This window comes from Dermochelys coriacea, chromosome 10, assembly GCF_009764565.3.
Source record: "Dermochelys coriacea isolate rDerCor1 chromosome 10, rDerCor1.pri.v4, whole genome shotgun sequence".
Lineage (NCBI taxonomy): Eukaryota > Metazoa > Chordata > Testudines > Dermochelyidae > Dermochelys > Dermochelys coriacea.
In genome coordinates, this window is record NC_050077.1 from 34,678,780 (window position 1) to 34,695,986 (window position 17,207).

Below are 17,207 nucleotides of genomic sequence, written 5' to 3' on the forward strand. Positions count from 1 at the left end.
AATCATCATTGCTGTGTACATTATTAAATTGTTTGTTTAAAACTGATACTCTGTGTGTGTGTGTGTGTGTATGTATATATACATACATATACAAAATATAGTCTTTCATCTAGCGAAAAAAGTTTCCCTGGAACCTAACCCCCTCATTTACATTAATTCTTATGGGGAAATTGGATTCGCTTAACGTTGTTTCGCTTAAAGTAGCATTTTTCAGGAACTTAACTACAACGTTAAGCGAGGTATTTACTAGGTGACTGCACTCACCTCGGTACTGCAGGTATGATTTACAGGGTGCAGTCACATACACGTTAGGTTAGTGATTCTGGGAGTTTTTTTTAAGCTAATGGGGTTTTACTTTTTCTGCTCTTCAGCCTACCCAGTAGGCAGCTGATAAAAATTCCCCTCAGCTTTGACGGGATCTTTCTGTATGAAACAGCTGACAATTTACAGTTTATTTTTCTAACCCATGCAGTTAAGAAATATAGCTTACTTCCACTTTTGAGCAGGCGTTTTTCCTCCTCCTTCAGCCTGTTCTGCATCAGGCGTAGTGTGTTCTCTGCTTCCTGCAAGGAGTGAATATATCAGAATCAGAACAGCTGCCACATTCCCACGTCAGGTGGTTAATCAGATGTTCCTGCAGTAACAGTTAAGGGCACTTAGGAAAAGATTAAAACTAGAGAATTTCAGAATGGGAAGTGTTTCAGAAAGAAACAGTCTCCATATAAATTGGGGAGTTCATTGCCTTTTTGACCATAGGGGAGGGATGTAAGGAATACAGAGGTAAAGCAGTGCAAAGGGAGTCAGCCATACAACTCTCAATGAGAGTCATGTGACTAAGCCCTCACTCATCACATTGAAAATGAATCCAACTGTCTCAATCCCATGAAAAATGACTGCCATTTCTATGTGAAAGGTGCTTCCCGTGGAAAGGAAAAAAAGATCTAAGGCAACTATGGTACAATAACCACGTTTGGGGATTGAGAGCAAAGGCAAAGAACAGAAGGCTAGAACAGCGGCTGATGTACTGACGAACAGTGATGATTTTCTGGAAAGCAGGATTTCCCATAAAAACCAATGACTCACAATTCATTAAAAGGCCTGAATCTAATGAGCAAGAACAATATAGAAGCAATTATAAAGTGGTCTTTAGGCATTGCAAAATCCTAGTCTGGCAGGGGTAAATGGCTAGTTAGAAATTGCTCTATTAAACTGTAAAGGAAGAGATGTGCTAAGTATTATTTGGGATTTAGGAGAGTGGTGAACGGTGGAATAGAGGAAAGCTGACCAGAGCACTAGTGTTTTCGAGGGTAGCAACATCTAGGCCAGAGAAGTGGCACATTACTCCCAGCTCAGTATTCTGAGGAAGAAAACATGCCTGCCATTGTAAAAAAGACCTAGAGGATAAGGGCAGATGTGTAGAATGAGTAACACAGACAGACAAGTGCTTCACAGAGCGGTTAACACTCCCTTTAGCCTGAGTTCATCACAAAACAACTGCTGGGAGCAGAGTGCAACTGAGTTCATAGAATATCAGGGTTAGAAGAGACCTCAGGAGATCATGAAGTCCAACCTCTTGCTCAAAGCAGGACCAATGCCAAATTTTTGCCCCAGATCCCTAAATGGCCTGCCTCAAGGACTGAGCTCACAACCCTGGGTTTAGCAGGCCAATGCTCAAACCACTGAGCTATCCTTCCCCCCTATGAAGTTCATGAAGTTCTCCATACTTTTAGGATTAAAATATACTCAAGCCACTAAAATGCATGCCGATGTGGTTGGATTCTTGGAAAGGATGTTCCATTGGTGCAACAGGAGGGTCAAAGAATAAGAGCTTATTTTTGTAAGGATAGATTAGCGGATGAGAAAATTGCCGCATGCTTCAGAGCAGGACAGTGAGATGGACAATGCGGAAACCTTGGGTCAAGTGTGGTAACTATTTTTAGAAATCTCACATTGGTATCTTCTTTGCGTTTTGTCAAATCTGCAGTGGCAGTGTTCATAAATCAAACAACATGTGCTGGGTGATCATCTGAGACTGCTATAACATGAAATATATGGCAGAATGCAGGTAAAACAGAACAGGAGACATACAATTCTCCCCCAAGAGGTTCAGTCACAAATTTAATTAACGCACTATTTTTTTAATGAACATCATCAGCATGGAAGCATGGTCTCTGGAATGGTGGCTGAAGCATGAAGGGGCATATGAACGTTTAGCATATCTAGCACGTAAATACCCTGCAAAGCCAGCTACAAAAGTGCCATGTGAGTGCCTGTTCTCACTTTCAGGTAACATTGTTAATAAGAAGCAGGTAGCAATATCTCCTGTAAATGTAAACAAACTTGTTTGTCTTAGTGGTTGGCTGAACAAGAAGTAGGACTGAGTGGACTTGTAGATTTTAAAGTTTTACATTGTTTTGTTTTTGAGTGCAGTTATGTAACAAAAAAAAATCAACATTTGTAAATTTCGCTTTCACAACAGAGATTGCACTACAGTACTTGTATGAGGTGAATTGAAAAAATACTATTTCTTTTGTTTATCATTTTTACAGTGCAAATATTTGTAATAAACTAATATAAAGTGAGTACTGTACACTTTGTATTCTGTGTTGTAATAGAAATCAAAATATTTGAAAATGTAGACAAACATCCAAAAATATTCAATAAATGTCAATTGGTATTCTATTGTTTAACAGTGCGATTAATCACAATTAATTTTCTAAATCGCAGTTAATTTTTTTGAGTTAATCGCGTGAGTTAACTGCGATTAATTGACAGCCCTAATGAAAAGTAAAAACAGAGGTGACTGACAGTGGAAAAAACATCAGGAGTCAGATCCTGCTCCATGCTAGAGCTTCTTTTTGCCATTCATAAAACCATACTAACTGGGCATGGGGGAATCTCTGGATAGGTAGACCCAGTGTAACCAACTCTTTATCATCTTCTACTGACCTACAGCATGCCAGAGCTGTGCCAGAGTTAAGCCCAGTAGGAGGGGCCATGCCTAGAGTGCTGTTGTGCTCCAGTGACCCCTGGCTGACAGAACAGCCCTTTGGGGGCTCTTACCAGCGGGGATAAGTTAGAGCAGCCTCAGTGATGAAAGGCATCCTAGAAATATGATAGATTAGTTATAATAAGGAAAATAAAATAAGATAAAGATAGTATCATAAATCCTCATCAGCTTGCCAACAATTAATCCAATGATTTCACTATTCACCTGCCAAAAATATACTGGATATGCAACTCAGCTACAGCCCCATAAAAGCAATAAAGGTAGACAACAGCTTTAATGTACTGTTTGACTGGGTTCTGTTTTTTCTGGGGCTTTGATTTTCTGGACAGGAACCCACACTCCTTTAGCAGCAGTGCAAACGGGCATACAATTAAAAATAATAAATACAAGTGCTTTGATAGAAGACTATGCTAGATCAAACTGCATATTAACTATTCATATTTAGCATGAAAAAAAAGAGCTTGACCTTGACACAGGGAGCAAGATTAGAAGAGAAGCTGAAAGGGCCATTGATCTCAGGAGGAAATCTTCCCTCCTAGAACATAAGTGGAGCTACACCGCAAGCCCTTAATGAACAGAAACCCAACACACTGCTGTTACATTAAACACACTTTATTTCCGAATGCACTGCAGATATAATATCTGAAAAGGACACACTTTGATTGCATGGCTTATAATACAAACATCTTTACACTTTCAGTTAGAATGATATAACTTTAAGGGCCACATCCAGCCCTCCATGGTACAGCCAGGTATGTTAATGGAGAAGAGAACCTCCTCTCACCAAGCCTCACAGAGCAGCAAGCTAGGATTTCTAGCCAGTGCTTGTGAAAACTGCTAGGAAGGTGGATTGGCTACTGGACTAGTTGATGCACCATAGTCCCAAAGGGGCAGTGACAGGTCACCAGACAGTTAGGGCATAAGCTGTCCTTTGCAGCAAGTGCTAGCTATGTGTGCCTCTCATGGAATGTGGGTGATTGGCCTGCACCAGCTGACCTTTTCTACTCTTAAAAGGGTTTGATGGTATAGATCTACCGGCAGAAATATATAGGGAAAAAACCCTTGTGGAGACACACAATATACCACCAGAAGAGTGCTTTGCTAGTATAGTTTAAATCAGTTCCCTGAATGGCATCAAACAAGGGTTGCCAAAGTTACTGACAGTCTGAGCCGCACACGACAATCTTCAGAAGTTTGAGAGCCAGGGCATGTCTGCTGGGGCTTGGGGCTTCAGATCCGCTCCAGCTGAAGCCCCAAGCCCTAGTAGGCACAGCCGATGGGGCTGAAGCCCCAAGATCCTCCTCCCTGCTGGGCAGAAGCCAGAGGCAACATGTTTGGGTGGGGCACATGGCATCACGTCCCCCCCACAATTTTTGCCAGGGTTTGCTGGCCCTGCTTGGTCACATGCTGCCAACAGGCCCCCTCCCTGCACCGCAGTTGCACCATTACCGGCTGGGAACCCGTGCTGCTGCCCAGGATGGGGGGTGAGTCCCTGGCGTGGGCTGGTGGGTCCGACCTCCGTGGTACCCTCATGAAACTCCATAGTGGGCGTGTGGCCTGACACTGGTCCGTTGCCTGAGGCCCCTCCATCCTTCAGTACTGAGGGGTTTCTTTTCTTCAAACCTCTTATTTGGTGCAGGCAAAACGGAACAGTGCTGGGCCAAGTTCGGCGTCGGCGGTGTGCTGCATGCTGAGGCCGAAGTGCTGGGCATAGGTACCGTGGTGGAGGGTTCCGACGCCAGACAAAGAGCAGCCTCTATCAATTAGGCTCTCAAGTGGATATCCCTCTCTTTCTGGGTCCATGGGCGAAAGTTCTCACCTGTCTTTGCGATGGCCTTCTCCCAGACTCTTAAGACAGCCATCGTGCGGATCGCTGATCAACATCGGCCTGCTGCATGATGCACCTGGCTTAAAGCTGGGGAAGCGGGGCATGCCCCGCTCAGGGCAAAGTCCTAATTGGGAATCTATTGACTAACTAACACTATCAACTAACTATCTATGAAACTATGTACAACAACAATGAAACCAGTCAATGGATAACTGCTACTGCTCTTGCAAAGCAAGACAAGGTGCTCCAACCAACCGTCACGGGTGGTTAGAAGGAACTGAGAGGGTGCATGGCCGGCTGTTATGAGATTTGCCCATTACTTTGGGGTACGCTCATTTATTAGGGTTACTCTTCCAGGGGGGGAGGAGGGTGTCTCTAATTCTATAAATGTACTGCTTGTGTCACTTGTGTTCTCATACGGAGCTGTACTTCAGGAGGAACCTGCAGGACCTAGGTTCCCCAGGGCTGTGTTCTTCCAGCCCCAGAATCAGATGAACACACAAACACACATTAACAGAGAGCGTCTGAGAGGACCGGGTTAATCAGCACTCCCAAGCTGACCCCTTATATATCCCTGGACTCAATAGGCTTGCTCGAGCAGCATTTCCAAGCTGTCACCCTCATATGCCCTTGGATTCAGCAGGCTGGGTCAAACAGCATCTCCAAGCTGTCGCCCTTATATGTCATGGACATCACACCAGAATAGAGTACATCTGAGCAGGCTGGGTCAAGCAGCACTTTCGATCTGCCACCCTTATTTGGCCCTGGACTCAGCAAACTGGGTCAAGCAGCACTTCCAAGCTGCCACCCTCATATGTCCAAGATTCAGCATGTCCCTGTCCTCACTTTCACGTTACAGTTGTTCTGGTAGTAACCCACTTGATGAGCAAACCCCACAGGATTTTTGGGTGCTGCAGAGATCTTTAGCTTAGGTACAAAGAGTATTGCTGCAGAGCAAATGAGGAAGCCAAAAAAACACCCACGAGGGGGAGAGAAAGAGAGAGGGAGAGAAGCAATCAGCTTAACCATGAAAGTTTTTCATTGCCAGGTAATAACCATAGGGGAGTCAAACAAACAAAACAGTTACAATATTAAATCTAACTTAAATTTGATTATAAGTCAGGTTTAGAAAACTATAACTGACCACACAAGTCAGGGTCAGAAGGCTATACTGAGAGAGAGAGAGAGAGAGATAGGTTCTCATCACTCCATGAAGCTTGAATTGATTGGGGTTCCCAGGTGGTAGTGGTAGCTGAGGGTCCAGAGTGCTGGGGACAGGCAGAGAGCCTCCAGCACGATCAGTCAGGAGAAGATGAAGTCCTAATAGAACTGATACAGATTTTGGATCCAGGCATCAGAACACTTACTTGAGCATGGGTAGGGGTTTTTGTAGGGAAACAACAATGGTTCAAAGGAGAACACTAGATTTGTTTATGTGTAAACTGATGGCTCAAGGGAGTATACCAAAGTTGTTTTGTTCAGGCTAGACAATAGGAACTGATTATTCCTGGCTATGGGTGGTATTTCTTGGAGGGAGCTCACAATGCAATTAGGGAGTTTCACTATTTTGGATACCAAGAAAGAATTTATTACTAGAATTGGTCTGATAACTACTGAGCTGGGTGTGTGCAGACGTGGGTTCATTAATATCTGGAGCAGAGATCCCCCTTCATGCAGTGCTTTCCTGCTTTTCTGGTCCCAGAGTTCTGTGCGGTTCTTGCCTTGGAATTTCTGTTCTCTATTCTGTATGCTAATGGACATGCCTCCCTGTCCCATTTTCAATGTAAATGAGGCTAGGGGAGTTTCCATATTCCTGTCACCCCTGTCCCAGGGGTTTAGGTGTGTCTCCCACTGCCTTTTCATTGCATTTTGTAAGTCTTTCTTCTGATCAGTTTTGGTTCTAGCAGAGGCTGGGGGAGGAGGTCTTTCGTGAGTCAGACAGGCTGGGTACTGTGCCCTGGTTCCCCAAGAACACAGAGCTGCTAGGTAACATGGTGGTGCCTGATATACCGCTGCATGGGAGCTCCACTCCAGAGGGTGCCATAGCTGGCCTATGGATACCGCTAAGGCAGAAATCTCCAACAACTGTGCACGTGGGTGCGCACACACCTAGAGGGGAATCGACATAAGCAAACATTCAAAGAAGAAGAAATAATTCCCTAAAATAAGGAGAACAAAAAAATTTCAACTATTCTCCTGGCCAGGAAGCACAAGTCATGGATCCTGGCATCCTTCTGCTTTGCTTCCCTACAAAAAGAACCAAATCCCACCTAATCCATAGTATGTTTCAGATAGTCATGGAAACAGTCATATGGAACTGTTCAGTTCACAGAGTTTTTAGAAAGCATTATGGCTAGGAGAGGTAACAGAGAGAGGACAATGGCTCCATGGACACCCAGAAAGCTGCTAATGATTACTTGGAATCGTGAATATAATACTGCAAAGCCTAGGTGGGCATTATGCGCTCCAGGGCTATAGCAAGAGAATAAAGGTCATGGCACAAAGTCTGAACCAAACACAATACACTCTGTGTGACAGGAAAAAACAGCCAAGTACTGACCTTGCCAATAATTTAAACTAGTGAAGTCTTTGGGCCAATATCAACAGGGGCTCCACCTTTGTGAGTGCCAATTTTCATGCCTATGTTTTGGTGTGTGCAAATCCTTGCCTACACACCTGCAAATCCAGCAGTTAAGTCTTTGGCTGTCTGGCCTGCACACACACATGTGCAAAAAGGCTAACTACTGCACCAATATGGCACGAGTAAATCTGAGATTCTCTGCTAGGAAACCTGCAGTTTTAGAGGCTGCTTTTGGAATAAGTATCTTGAGCTCTTAAAATTCTGAAACAACACTACTAAAATGCTCCATATTCACCTTTTCAAACGAGTTGAAGTTTAGTTATTATAACACGATTTAATTAGGAGACATGTTTTCTTCTTCACTGAACATATTTCCTTAAATTTATTGTGCATCATATAATCAGACAGAGCACATCCCTCACTAAGTCCCAGAATCCCCTGGCCGCCCACACACAGAACTCATCAGATTTGTCCTACTGTTCCTAGCCTCCATTCTGTGGTTCGCCATCTCCCAGAGTCACCAAGGCAACAAAAGTTAGAGCACAGGAGTCTGAAGGTAAAAAAAAAAATGTACTGTGAGCTGCTCATAAAACCTGCCTTTTAGGGCTTACCATTGAGTTGCTATATGGGGTTGGGCTTTTAGCATTTGTCTACAGTTCAATATACTTCAATCCCTCCTCTAGCAAACTCCACGGTACGTTCCAAAGTACCTGAAATTCTGATCACTTCGGAGAAACACACACATTTTGTATTTTGCAGTCAAAGTTCCCCAGCAGTCAGCACTCTCATTTCATGTTTGTTTTCATGCCTCTCAGTTTCCTTCAATACATATCTTTCTCTCTTTTTCTTATAGTTTCCCTTTCTGAGGAATAATAATTCTATAATTCTCTAGCACCAGCTAGAAAACAAACAGCATCAGTGGAATGCAGCGCCTTTTGGGATGAAGGGAAAGAGTTAGCCAGAATGGAGTCAGTCCTGTTGAGACAGTGGGCTGAGTTTAAGGAAATACTTACTCTGGGGAACCAGCCAGTAATCTGCAAAATCTGCACTCTGGGCTGGGAGGCTCTTTATGTAAACTTCAAGATGTGCAGAAGTGGCATTCCCAATCATTTCTGATTGTCAGACAGTTTTGGGTGTTCCCCTGCCCCCAGCCTGCACTGAGGATTTAACTAATCAAGTTTGGAATGTATAGAGAATGTTCACAGTCTGTACTAGAGACTTTTCAACCCCAAAATTATAAATGAATCAGAGAGAAAAGGTGGGTGAGGTAATATCAATCTCTCTCTAATATCCTGGGACCACCATGGCTACAACACTGTATGTAAATGAATCAGGCTATCTCCATATCTCTCAAGTTTAAATTGTCAAATAAGGATAAGTCTTAGTGTACTACCATAATGTTCTATTACTCTGGGAAGCTGTGGCTTCCCCATTCTCAGCTGTTCCACATGAACTAGAACACAATTATCTTTCATGATCTGGACTATGCCTAGAGGAACAAAATGACAAAGTAGTCTGGGTATCTGCAGTTTGCTAAGGGACCAAGTACAAAGTGTCAGAGCCTGGGGAGCTGTGTACAATCTACCAAGACCCAAACTGCCAAGTGTTAGAAACTGAAAGTGAGGGGGGTTTAGGAGATAAAGGGAAAGCTTCATTAGAGATTTCAAGTGTGAGTGAGAGAAAGAATCAGTGAGAGTGTGGGGTGAGCAAGTAGGGGCAGGGGGAGGGCAATATTACAGCTCATAACAATGATTTTCTATCTTGTTTTTTAGATTTATAATTACAGTTCCAAAAACAAAACAAAAAACTCAACTTCCTACTGATTATTACAGCTTACTCCCCTATGTGCTGACTACAGTTTCATGTGTGTGTGAGAGTGAAACACCTATTTGAGGACTGCGCATTGTTCATCTTTTCAACTGCACTAAGCATCTGCTTTGATGGGATTAAATTCAATGATGGATAACAGAACATTTAGAAACCTGCATGTCTCCTTCTGGGAATGAGCACAAGGTTCTGAGAAGAAATAATAAAATTAATCTTTCTGCAAGATGAAAGTGGAGGCTGCTCCTTCAAAGAATGTAAAACAAGACATAATCATGTAATTACTATTCTGCATCTAGATGTTAAAACTCATGGAGATGGATAAATATTCTGAGGGGAACTTTGAAAGAGTCAAATTAAGACTGCCAAAGCACAGAGAGGGAAAAAGAGACTAGCACATTTTCTTGACAATTTAGCTCCTGTGAATTAAATACCTTCTAAATACTCTATTAAGGGAACCGTCCTCTTGTATCAGCTTCTTCTGTCAGGAACATACTGGGCTAGTTTGCATCAGTATGGTATACCGGTGCTTCTTCCAGGGATCCCCACTTTGCTCATTAAAACAAATGAGGATGGGAAATGAAGTAGCTAGGGGTTGAAGGGAAGGGGTAAATTGGGAATGAGAGGGACTGTGGGCATGGCAAGTGAGCTGAGGAAGGTTAATTACTTGTAGCTGGAATTCTCTGACTACATCACCTCTGTGGATCTACACCATAGGAAATTAAATGCAAGACTTTGTGAACTCTAGAGTTATTCACAGCAGTGTCCACACTGGCCATAGGCATATAGCTAGACATCACAGCTGCAGATATAAATGGCCCTCCCACCTAACTACCTTCCATTCTTCTCCAAATTAACAAAGCCTATTTACAGACTCTGAAGAAGAGGGGAAGGGGTTTCAGAGGCAAAGCATTCAGAGAACTGCAGTTTCTGGTAATCAATCCTTCCTTTCATGCTCCTGAAATTATTTCCTCCACAGGATCTCACTAGCAGATTAGAAAGCAGAAGCAATACCCTGGAAGAGAACTGAGAAGCATTAATCAAACAGAAACTAAAGCCTGATCTCTCAAAACAAGCTTCTAATCTGGCTCTAGAATCAGAAAACAATGCTTTGCAACAGTGACTGCCTTACAACTTTCCAGCCAATGCAGATGCATCCAAACAGAATGACCTCTTACTACTTGGTACTGAGACTCCAGCCTGCTCATAATGGAGGTAGGTAGGTACAAAGCATTGGTCCACTTTGATAGGCTTACAATGGTAACAGACTCATAATTTCCCTTAAAAGCTATGAATGAGTTACAGAATGGCTCGGTTCTGTCCAAGTAAAAGCTAATGACCATTTTCACATATAGCCCTTTGTAACTTGGCCTCTCCCAGAAAGTCACAAAGTTTCAGGTGTGTCAGGTTTCAGAGTAGCAGCCGTGTTAGTCTGTATTCGTAAAAAGAAAAGGAGGACTTGTGGTACCTTAGAGACTAACAAATTTATTTGAGCATAAGCTTTCGTGAGCTACAGCTCACTTCATCGGATGCATTTGGTGGAAAATACAGAGGGGAGATTTATATACACACACAGAGAACATGAAACAATGGGTTTTATCATACACACTGTAAGGAGAGCGATCACTTAAAATGAGCCATCACCAGCAGCGGGGGGGGGAGGGAGGAAAACCTTTCATAGTGACAAGCAAGGTAGGCTATTTCCATCCCACCATCAACCTCAGCCTGGACCAGTCCACACAAGAGATCCACTTCCTGGACACTACGGTGCTAATAAGCGATGGTCACATAAACACCACCCTATATTGGAAACCTACTGACCGCTATTCCTACCTACATGCCTCTAGCTTTCATCCAGATCATACCACTCGATCCATTGTCTACAGCCAAGCTCTACGATATAACCGCATTTGCTCCAACCCCTCAGACAGAGACAAACACCTACAAGATCTCTATCATGCATTCCTACAACTACAATACCCACCTGCTGAAGTGAAGAAACAGATTGACAGAGCCAGAAGAGTACCCAGAAGTCACCTACTACAGGACAGGCCCAACAAAGAAAATAACAGAACGCCACTAGCCATCACCTTCAGCCCCCAACTAAAACCTCTCCAACGCATCATCAAGGATCTACAACCTATCCTGAAGGACGACCCATCACTCTCACAGATCTTGGAAGACAGGCCAGTCCTTGCTTACAGACAGCCCCCCAATCTGAAGAAAATACTCACCAGCAACCACACACCACACAACAGAACCACTAATCCAAGAATCTATCTTTGCAACAAAGCCCGTTGCCAACTCTGTCCACATATCTATTCAGGGGACACCATCATAGGGCCTAATCACATCAGCCACACTATCAGAGGCTCGTTCACCTGCGCATCTACCAATGTGATATATGCCATCATGTGCCAGCAATGCCCCTCTGCCATGTACATTGGTCAAACTGGACAGTCTCTACGTAAAAGAATGAATGGGCACAAATCAGACGTCAAGAATTATAACATTCAAAAACCAATTGGAGAACACTTCAATCTCTCTGGTCACTCGATTACAGACCTGAGGGTGGCTATCCTTCAACAAAAAAAACTTCAAAAACAGACTCCAACGAGAGACTGCTGAATTGGAATTAATTTGCAAACTGGATACAATTAACTTAGGCTTGAATAGAGACTGGGAATGGATGAGTCATTACACAAAATAAAACTATTTCCCCATGGTATTTCTCCCCCCCACCCCACCCCTCACTGTTCCTCAGATGTTCTTGTTAACTGCTGGAAATAGCCTACCTTGCTTGTCACCATGAAAGGTTTTCCTCCCTCCCCCCCTGCTGCTGGTGATGGCTCATCTTAAGTGATCACTCTCCTTACAGTGTGTATGATAAAACCCATTGTTTCATGTTCTCTCTGTGTGTATATAAATCTCCCCTCTGTATTTTCTACCAAATGCATCCGATGAAGTGAGCTGTAGCTCACGAAAGCTTATGCTCAAATAAATTTGTTAGTCTCTAAGGTGCCACAAGTACTCCTTTTCTTTTTTCAGGTGTGTAACAGTCTGTACCCCTATATTCACCCCTTTTATAGACCTATGATAAATCTTGCACAAAGTATGCCTTCTGAGGTATCATTTGAAAATGCAGAATTTGCCGATTGTTATTGTCCCGGTAAAATATGTGTGGCAACATTGTATGTAAAGTTATATGATTCTACTCTATGATATTACTAAGGGCAGGCATGAACCAGTTCCTCAGAGACAAAAGGCAAACTGACGCCTTAGCCAGGTGACAACAAAATCAAATGGACTTTCACCTGCTTAAGCAGCTATTCTTTGGCAGGAAAGAGAGTGTGTGCGAAAAATCTACATTTTCACAAAGAAATGGTCTGAGGTTCTTGTCCACACAGACTTTCTGTCTCCTGAACCTCTGTGGGAGGTGATTCTCAAAGAAGAAAGAGAATTCTAAAAAGGGGAAATGGACACCCCAAAATATCTCCTCCTTCATCTCTATTCACAACATCAGCAGCACTTGAAGAACAAAGGAAGCAAAATTGACTAGGGAGAGTTCCAGTCTGAAAGAAGTTCAGCCAGTAAAACTGCTAAGATGTGGTGAGAGAGATTTTTGCTTTGAATCCACTTACCTTGTTAAGTTAGGTATTAGTTGCGTTTTACTTTTATTTTCTTGTAACCAAACGTTTCTTTCTGTAGTTAATAATCTTGTTTTATTGTTTTATCTAAACCAATGTGTTTGGATTGAAGTGTTTGGGAAATTCCATTTGAGATAACAGGGTTTGTGCATATCATTTTCTATTAATAAAATGACGGACTTTCTATGAGCTTGTATTGTCCAGAAGGAGAGAGCTGGGCAGTACAAGATGCACATTTCTGGGGGAAAGTCTGGGACTGGGAATTTGCTGGTGTTGCTCTGCTGGGTAATTCAGGAGTGGCTGGCTATTGCACTCACACATTATAGCTGGGGGTGATTTATATGCTGGAGGCTGGGTATGAGCAGACCAGGAGTGTTAGCTCTCACAGTGAAGCCGTGTAGAAGGCACCCCAGGCTGGAGAACTGAGGGGATGCAGGTGTTCATCGGTCCAAATTGTACCCTGGGTAATATCACAGGGAGGAAAACTGGAAGTATAACAGATTGATTTAAATGAATCTCTTGACCCTTCCTTTGACAAATATTTAGGATGTTTAGGATGTGGCCTCAACAACACTGAGCCCTTCTGAAAAAGAATAAAGGTTTCAGGAAGGGGTCACTCAGCCATATGAATCTGAATCTCGATGGCTTTTGTAGCTCATGGAATGGCTACTAAAAAGGACATCTTCAGGGAAAGAAAATGGAATGAACATTTTCCCAGAAGTTCAAAGGGAAAGAAGCACATCTAAATCACATGGACTCCTGGGTTGGTAATTTGGCAGGTATAAGTGTAACAACCGCCAAAGGAAATATTTTACAGATGCATGGAAGAAAACCAAAGCCCCCTTTTCAAGAATGTGGTCACAAGCTATTTAGAATTCCGCCTTTGGTGACATCAGTTATGTTTATTCTATCAACAGGTGAGATTGCCAAAGAAAGCAGCAGACGTAGGGATAAGCTGTGTATATAGCAGTGAAGTGTAAAGTACATCACACATTTCATTTTCCATATATGCTGTGTACCTGCTTACAAAGGGACTTATGGCGAAATCCTGGCTCTACTGAAGTTAATGACAAAACTTTAATTTATTTAAATGGTGCCAAAATTTCACCCTTGAAATCTAATAATTTGTTTAAAAAATGAGTTAACAGTAGCATTGATTATAACTTTATCCCTGTGTGTGCCTGCCAATTTTTGTGATTTTACAATCATATTTCCCTGTTTTTTATGGTCTCATCAGATTTCCTCTAACATTCCTTTTTTTCCTCTCTTAATTTTTGGCCAAAGTTCCAAATGCTTTCAAGTACACTAATAAAAGTAATGTGTACCATGTATATGTATTTGTACATTTTTTAGTTCAGTAGAAATGAGGCCATGCTAATCTGAAATGTGCCTTTCATATTATCCTAGCCATTTTCGTACAACTCAGTACTTCTGAAATATGACAGGAGAGAAATGAAAAGACATGATAAAATATAATGGCACTGAATGCTCTTTAAAACACATTAGAGAATACAGTGCTATGGTCTTCAATAGAAGATAATTTCATACAGGCACATTTTCTATTCAGTCATGGTGGTGACAGTTCTCTAGCAAAGAATATGGCCTTGCCCTCCTTTAGCAGCTATGAGTGACTGACTGAATGTCTCAATTAGCAGTAAAAGCAGGCTCAAGTATTTAAGCTCCATGCTCAGTTTATCCAGTGAGCAGGGAAGACAGTGAAAAACTGCAGGCAAGCTATAGAACATGTTTTTCTTCTATGAGCTGATTATAACTAATTAAAGTAGCAATATAAACTGTGGAACAATCATATAGTGTTAATGCCAATTATTACAACATTAGACTGTCCCTTCAGAACCTGGACCCCAGCTCTGAATGGCCCTGGGGGATCTGCAGAGTCTAGGGACTGAAATCCCTGTCTGCTTCAGAAGAGGGCAACCCTCACTGAGAGGAAAAGATCTGGGGGAAACTCCTCAGTTTTCTGTCCTATATGGTATGGTTTTTTCCTCTATACTGACATGATCTACTCCTTAAACTATAACCATATTGAGGATTTTACAAAAACAAAGCAGATATTCTATAGAAATGCATTATAAACATGTATCTATGTTATCTAAGACTTACAAAACTGCCTCTCCTCACTAATAATGTGTCCAGGTCTTCTGGCATATGTGGAACTAGTCTCATTATTTGCTATATTAGGTTGTCAGCTTTTCTGAGCATGTACCTTATATTTGCAAAAAGAAAAGGAGTACTTGTGGCACCATAGAGACTAACAAATTTATCTGAGCATAAGCTTTCGTGAGCTACAGCTCACTTCATTGGTTACATTCAGTGGAAAATACAGTGGGGAGATTTATATACACAGAGAACATGAAACAATGGGTATTACCATACACACTGTAACAATAGTGATCAGGTAAGATGAGCTATTACCAGCAGGAGAGCGGGGGGGAAAAGCCTTTTGTAGTGATAATCAAGGTGGGCCATTTCCAGCTGTTGACAAGAATGTCTGAGGAACAGCGGAGGGGGGTAGGGGAGTAATAAACGTGGGAAAATGGTTTTACTTTGTGTAATGACCCATCCACTCCCAGTCTTTATTCAAGCCTAAGTTAACTGTATCCAGTTTGCAAATTAATTCCAATTCAGCAGTCTCTCGTTGGAGTCTGTTTTTGAAGTTTTTTTGTTGAAGAACTGCCACTTTTAGGTCTGTAATCGAGTGACCAAAGAGACTGAAGTGTTCTCCGACTGGTTTTTGAATGTTATAATTTTTGACGTCTGATTTGTGTCCATTGTGTCCATATTCTTTTACGTAAAGACTGTCCAGTTTGGCCAATGTACATGGCAGAGGGGCACTGCTGGCACATTCTGGCATATATAACATTGGTAGATGTGCAGGTGAACGAGCCTCTGATAGTGTGGCTGATGTGATTAGGCCCTATGATGGTGTCCCCTGAATAGATATGTGGACACAGTTGGCAACGGGCTTTGTTGCTAAGATAGGTTCCTGGGTTAGTGGTTCTGTTGTGCGGTGTGCGGTTGCTGGTATTTGCTTCAGGTTGAGGGGCTGTCTGTAAGCAAGGACTGGCCTGTCTCCCAAAATCTGTGAGAGTGATGGGTCGTCCTTCAGGATAGGTTGTAGATCCTTGATGATGCGTTGGAGAGGTTTTAGTTGGGGGCTGAAGGTGATGGCTGGTGGCGTTCTGTTATTTTCTTTGTTGGGCCTGTCCTGTTGTAGGTGACTTCTGGGTCACCTACTACAGACTCCAAAGAGAGACTGCTGAATTGGAATAAATTTGGAAACTGGATACAATTAATTTAGGCTTGAATAGAGACTGGGAGTGGATGAGTCATTATACAAAGTAAAACTATTCCCCCATGTTTATCTTCCCCCCCCTACCACCCCTTCATTCCTCAGATGTTCTTATCAACTGCTGGAAATGGCCCACCTTGATTATCACTATAAAAGGTTTCCCCCCGCCCCCACCCCGCTCTCCTGCTGGTAATAGCTCATCTTAAGTGATCACTCTCCTCCCAGTGTGTATGGTAACACCCATTGTTTCATGTTCTCTATGCATATACATCTCCCCACTGTATTTTCCACTGAATGCATCCGATGAAGTGAGCTGTAGCTCACGAAAGCTTATGCTCAAATAAATTTGTTAGTCTCTAAGGTGCCACCAATACTCCTTTTCTTTTTGCGAATACAGACTAACACGGCTGCTAACTCTGAAACCTACCTTATATTTGTGTTTCGTAATGTGCCATGTACATTCAGAGTGCTCTATAAACATCCAATAACAACAACAAATAGAGATGTCATTGGAATGTTTTTCTTGCCCTATTAGCACAAAGTAAAACATTTCCTTATAAATATCGTCCCATGTGCACCCATACTTCACTTGGCCATGCGCATGCCAATCACGTAGGATCTGCCCAAATCAGCGAGAATTACATCCATCTTCCATAAGGCTTTCGAAGAAGGCAGATTTCAAGCCTGATGTATTTCTTTCTCACTGAACATGGTATAAATGATTATAATATAAACATTTCTCTGTATCTCATTCCTGCTTTAATTGGCACAAGAGATGGCCTTACATCTCACACCTGTTTGAGAAAGCCTTTGGAAACCAGGAATAAGGCACAGTATTTTAGGAATTCTGCAGTACATTGTCACATAAACTAATCTATAACTCTATACAAGACCCAAATATCATCTGCATACTCCTGAGACAGGGTGAATGGGAAGCAGATCTGAAAATCATTTTACAGAAAGCTATACAAGTGTAGCACCTCCACAGTCACTTTTTGTCTACTTGC

The 17,207-nt window shown here is 42.4% G+C and overlaps 1 protein-coding gene across 1 annotated transcript in view; it reads right to left on the bottom strand.

Moving 5' to 3' along the window:
- Nucleotides 1-17,207, bottom strand: part of CLUAP1 (clusterin associated protein 1) — a 133,193-nt gene that overhangs the window by 58,071 nt on the left and 57,915 nt on the right. Inside the window, exon 5 of the mRNA XM_038420669.2 lies at nt 491-563. Coding sequence (XP_038276597.1) covers nt 491-563 — 73 coding nt within the window. The remainder of the gene's footprint in view (nt 1-490; nt 564-17,207) is intronic.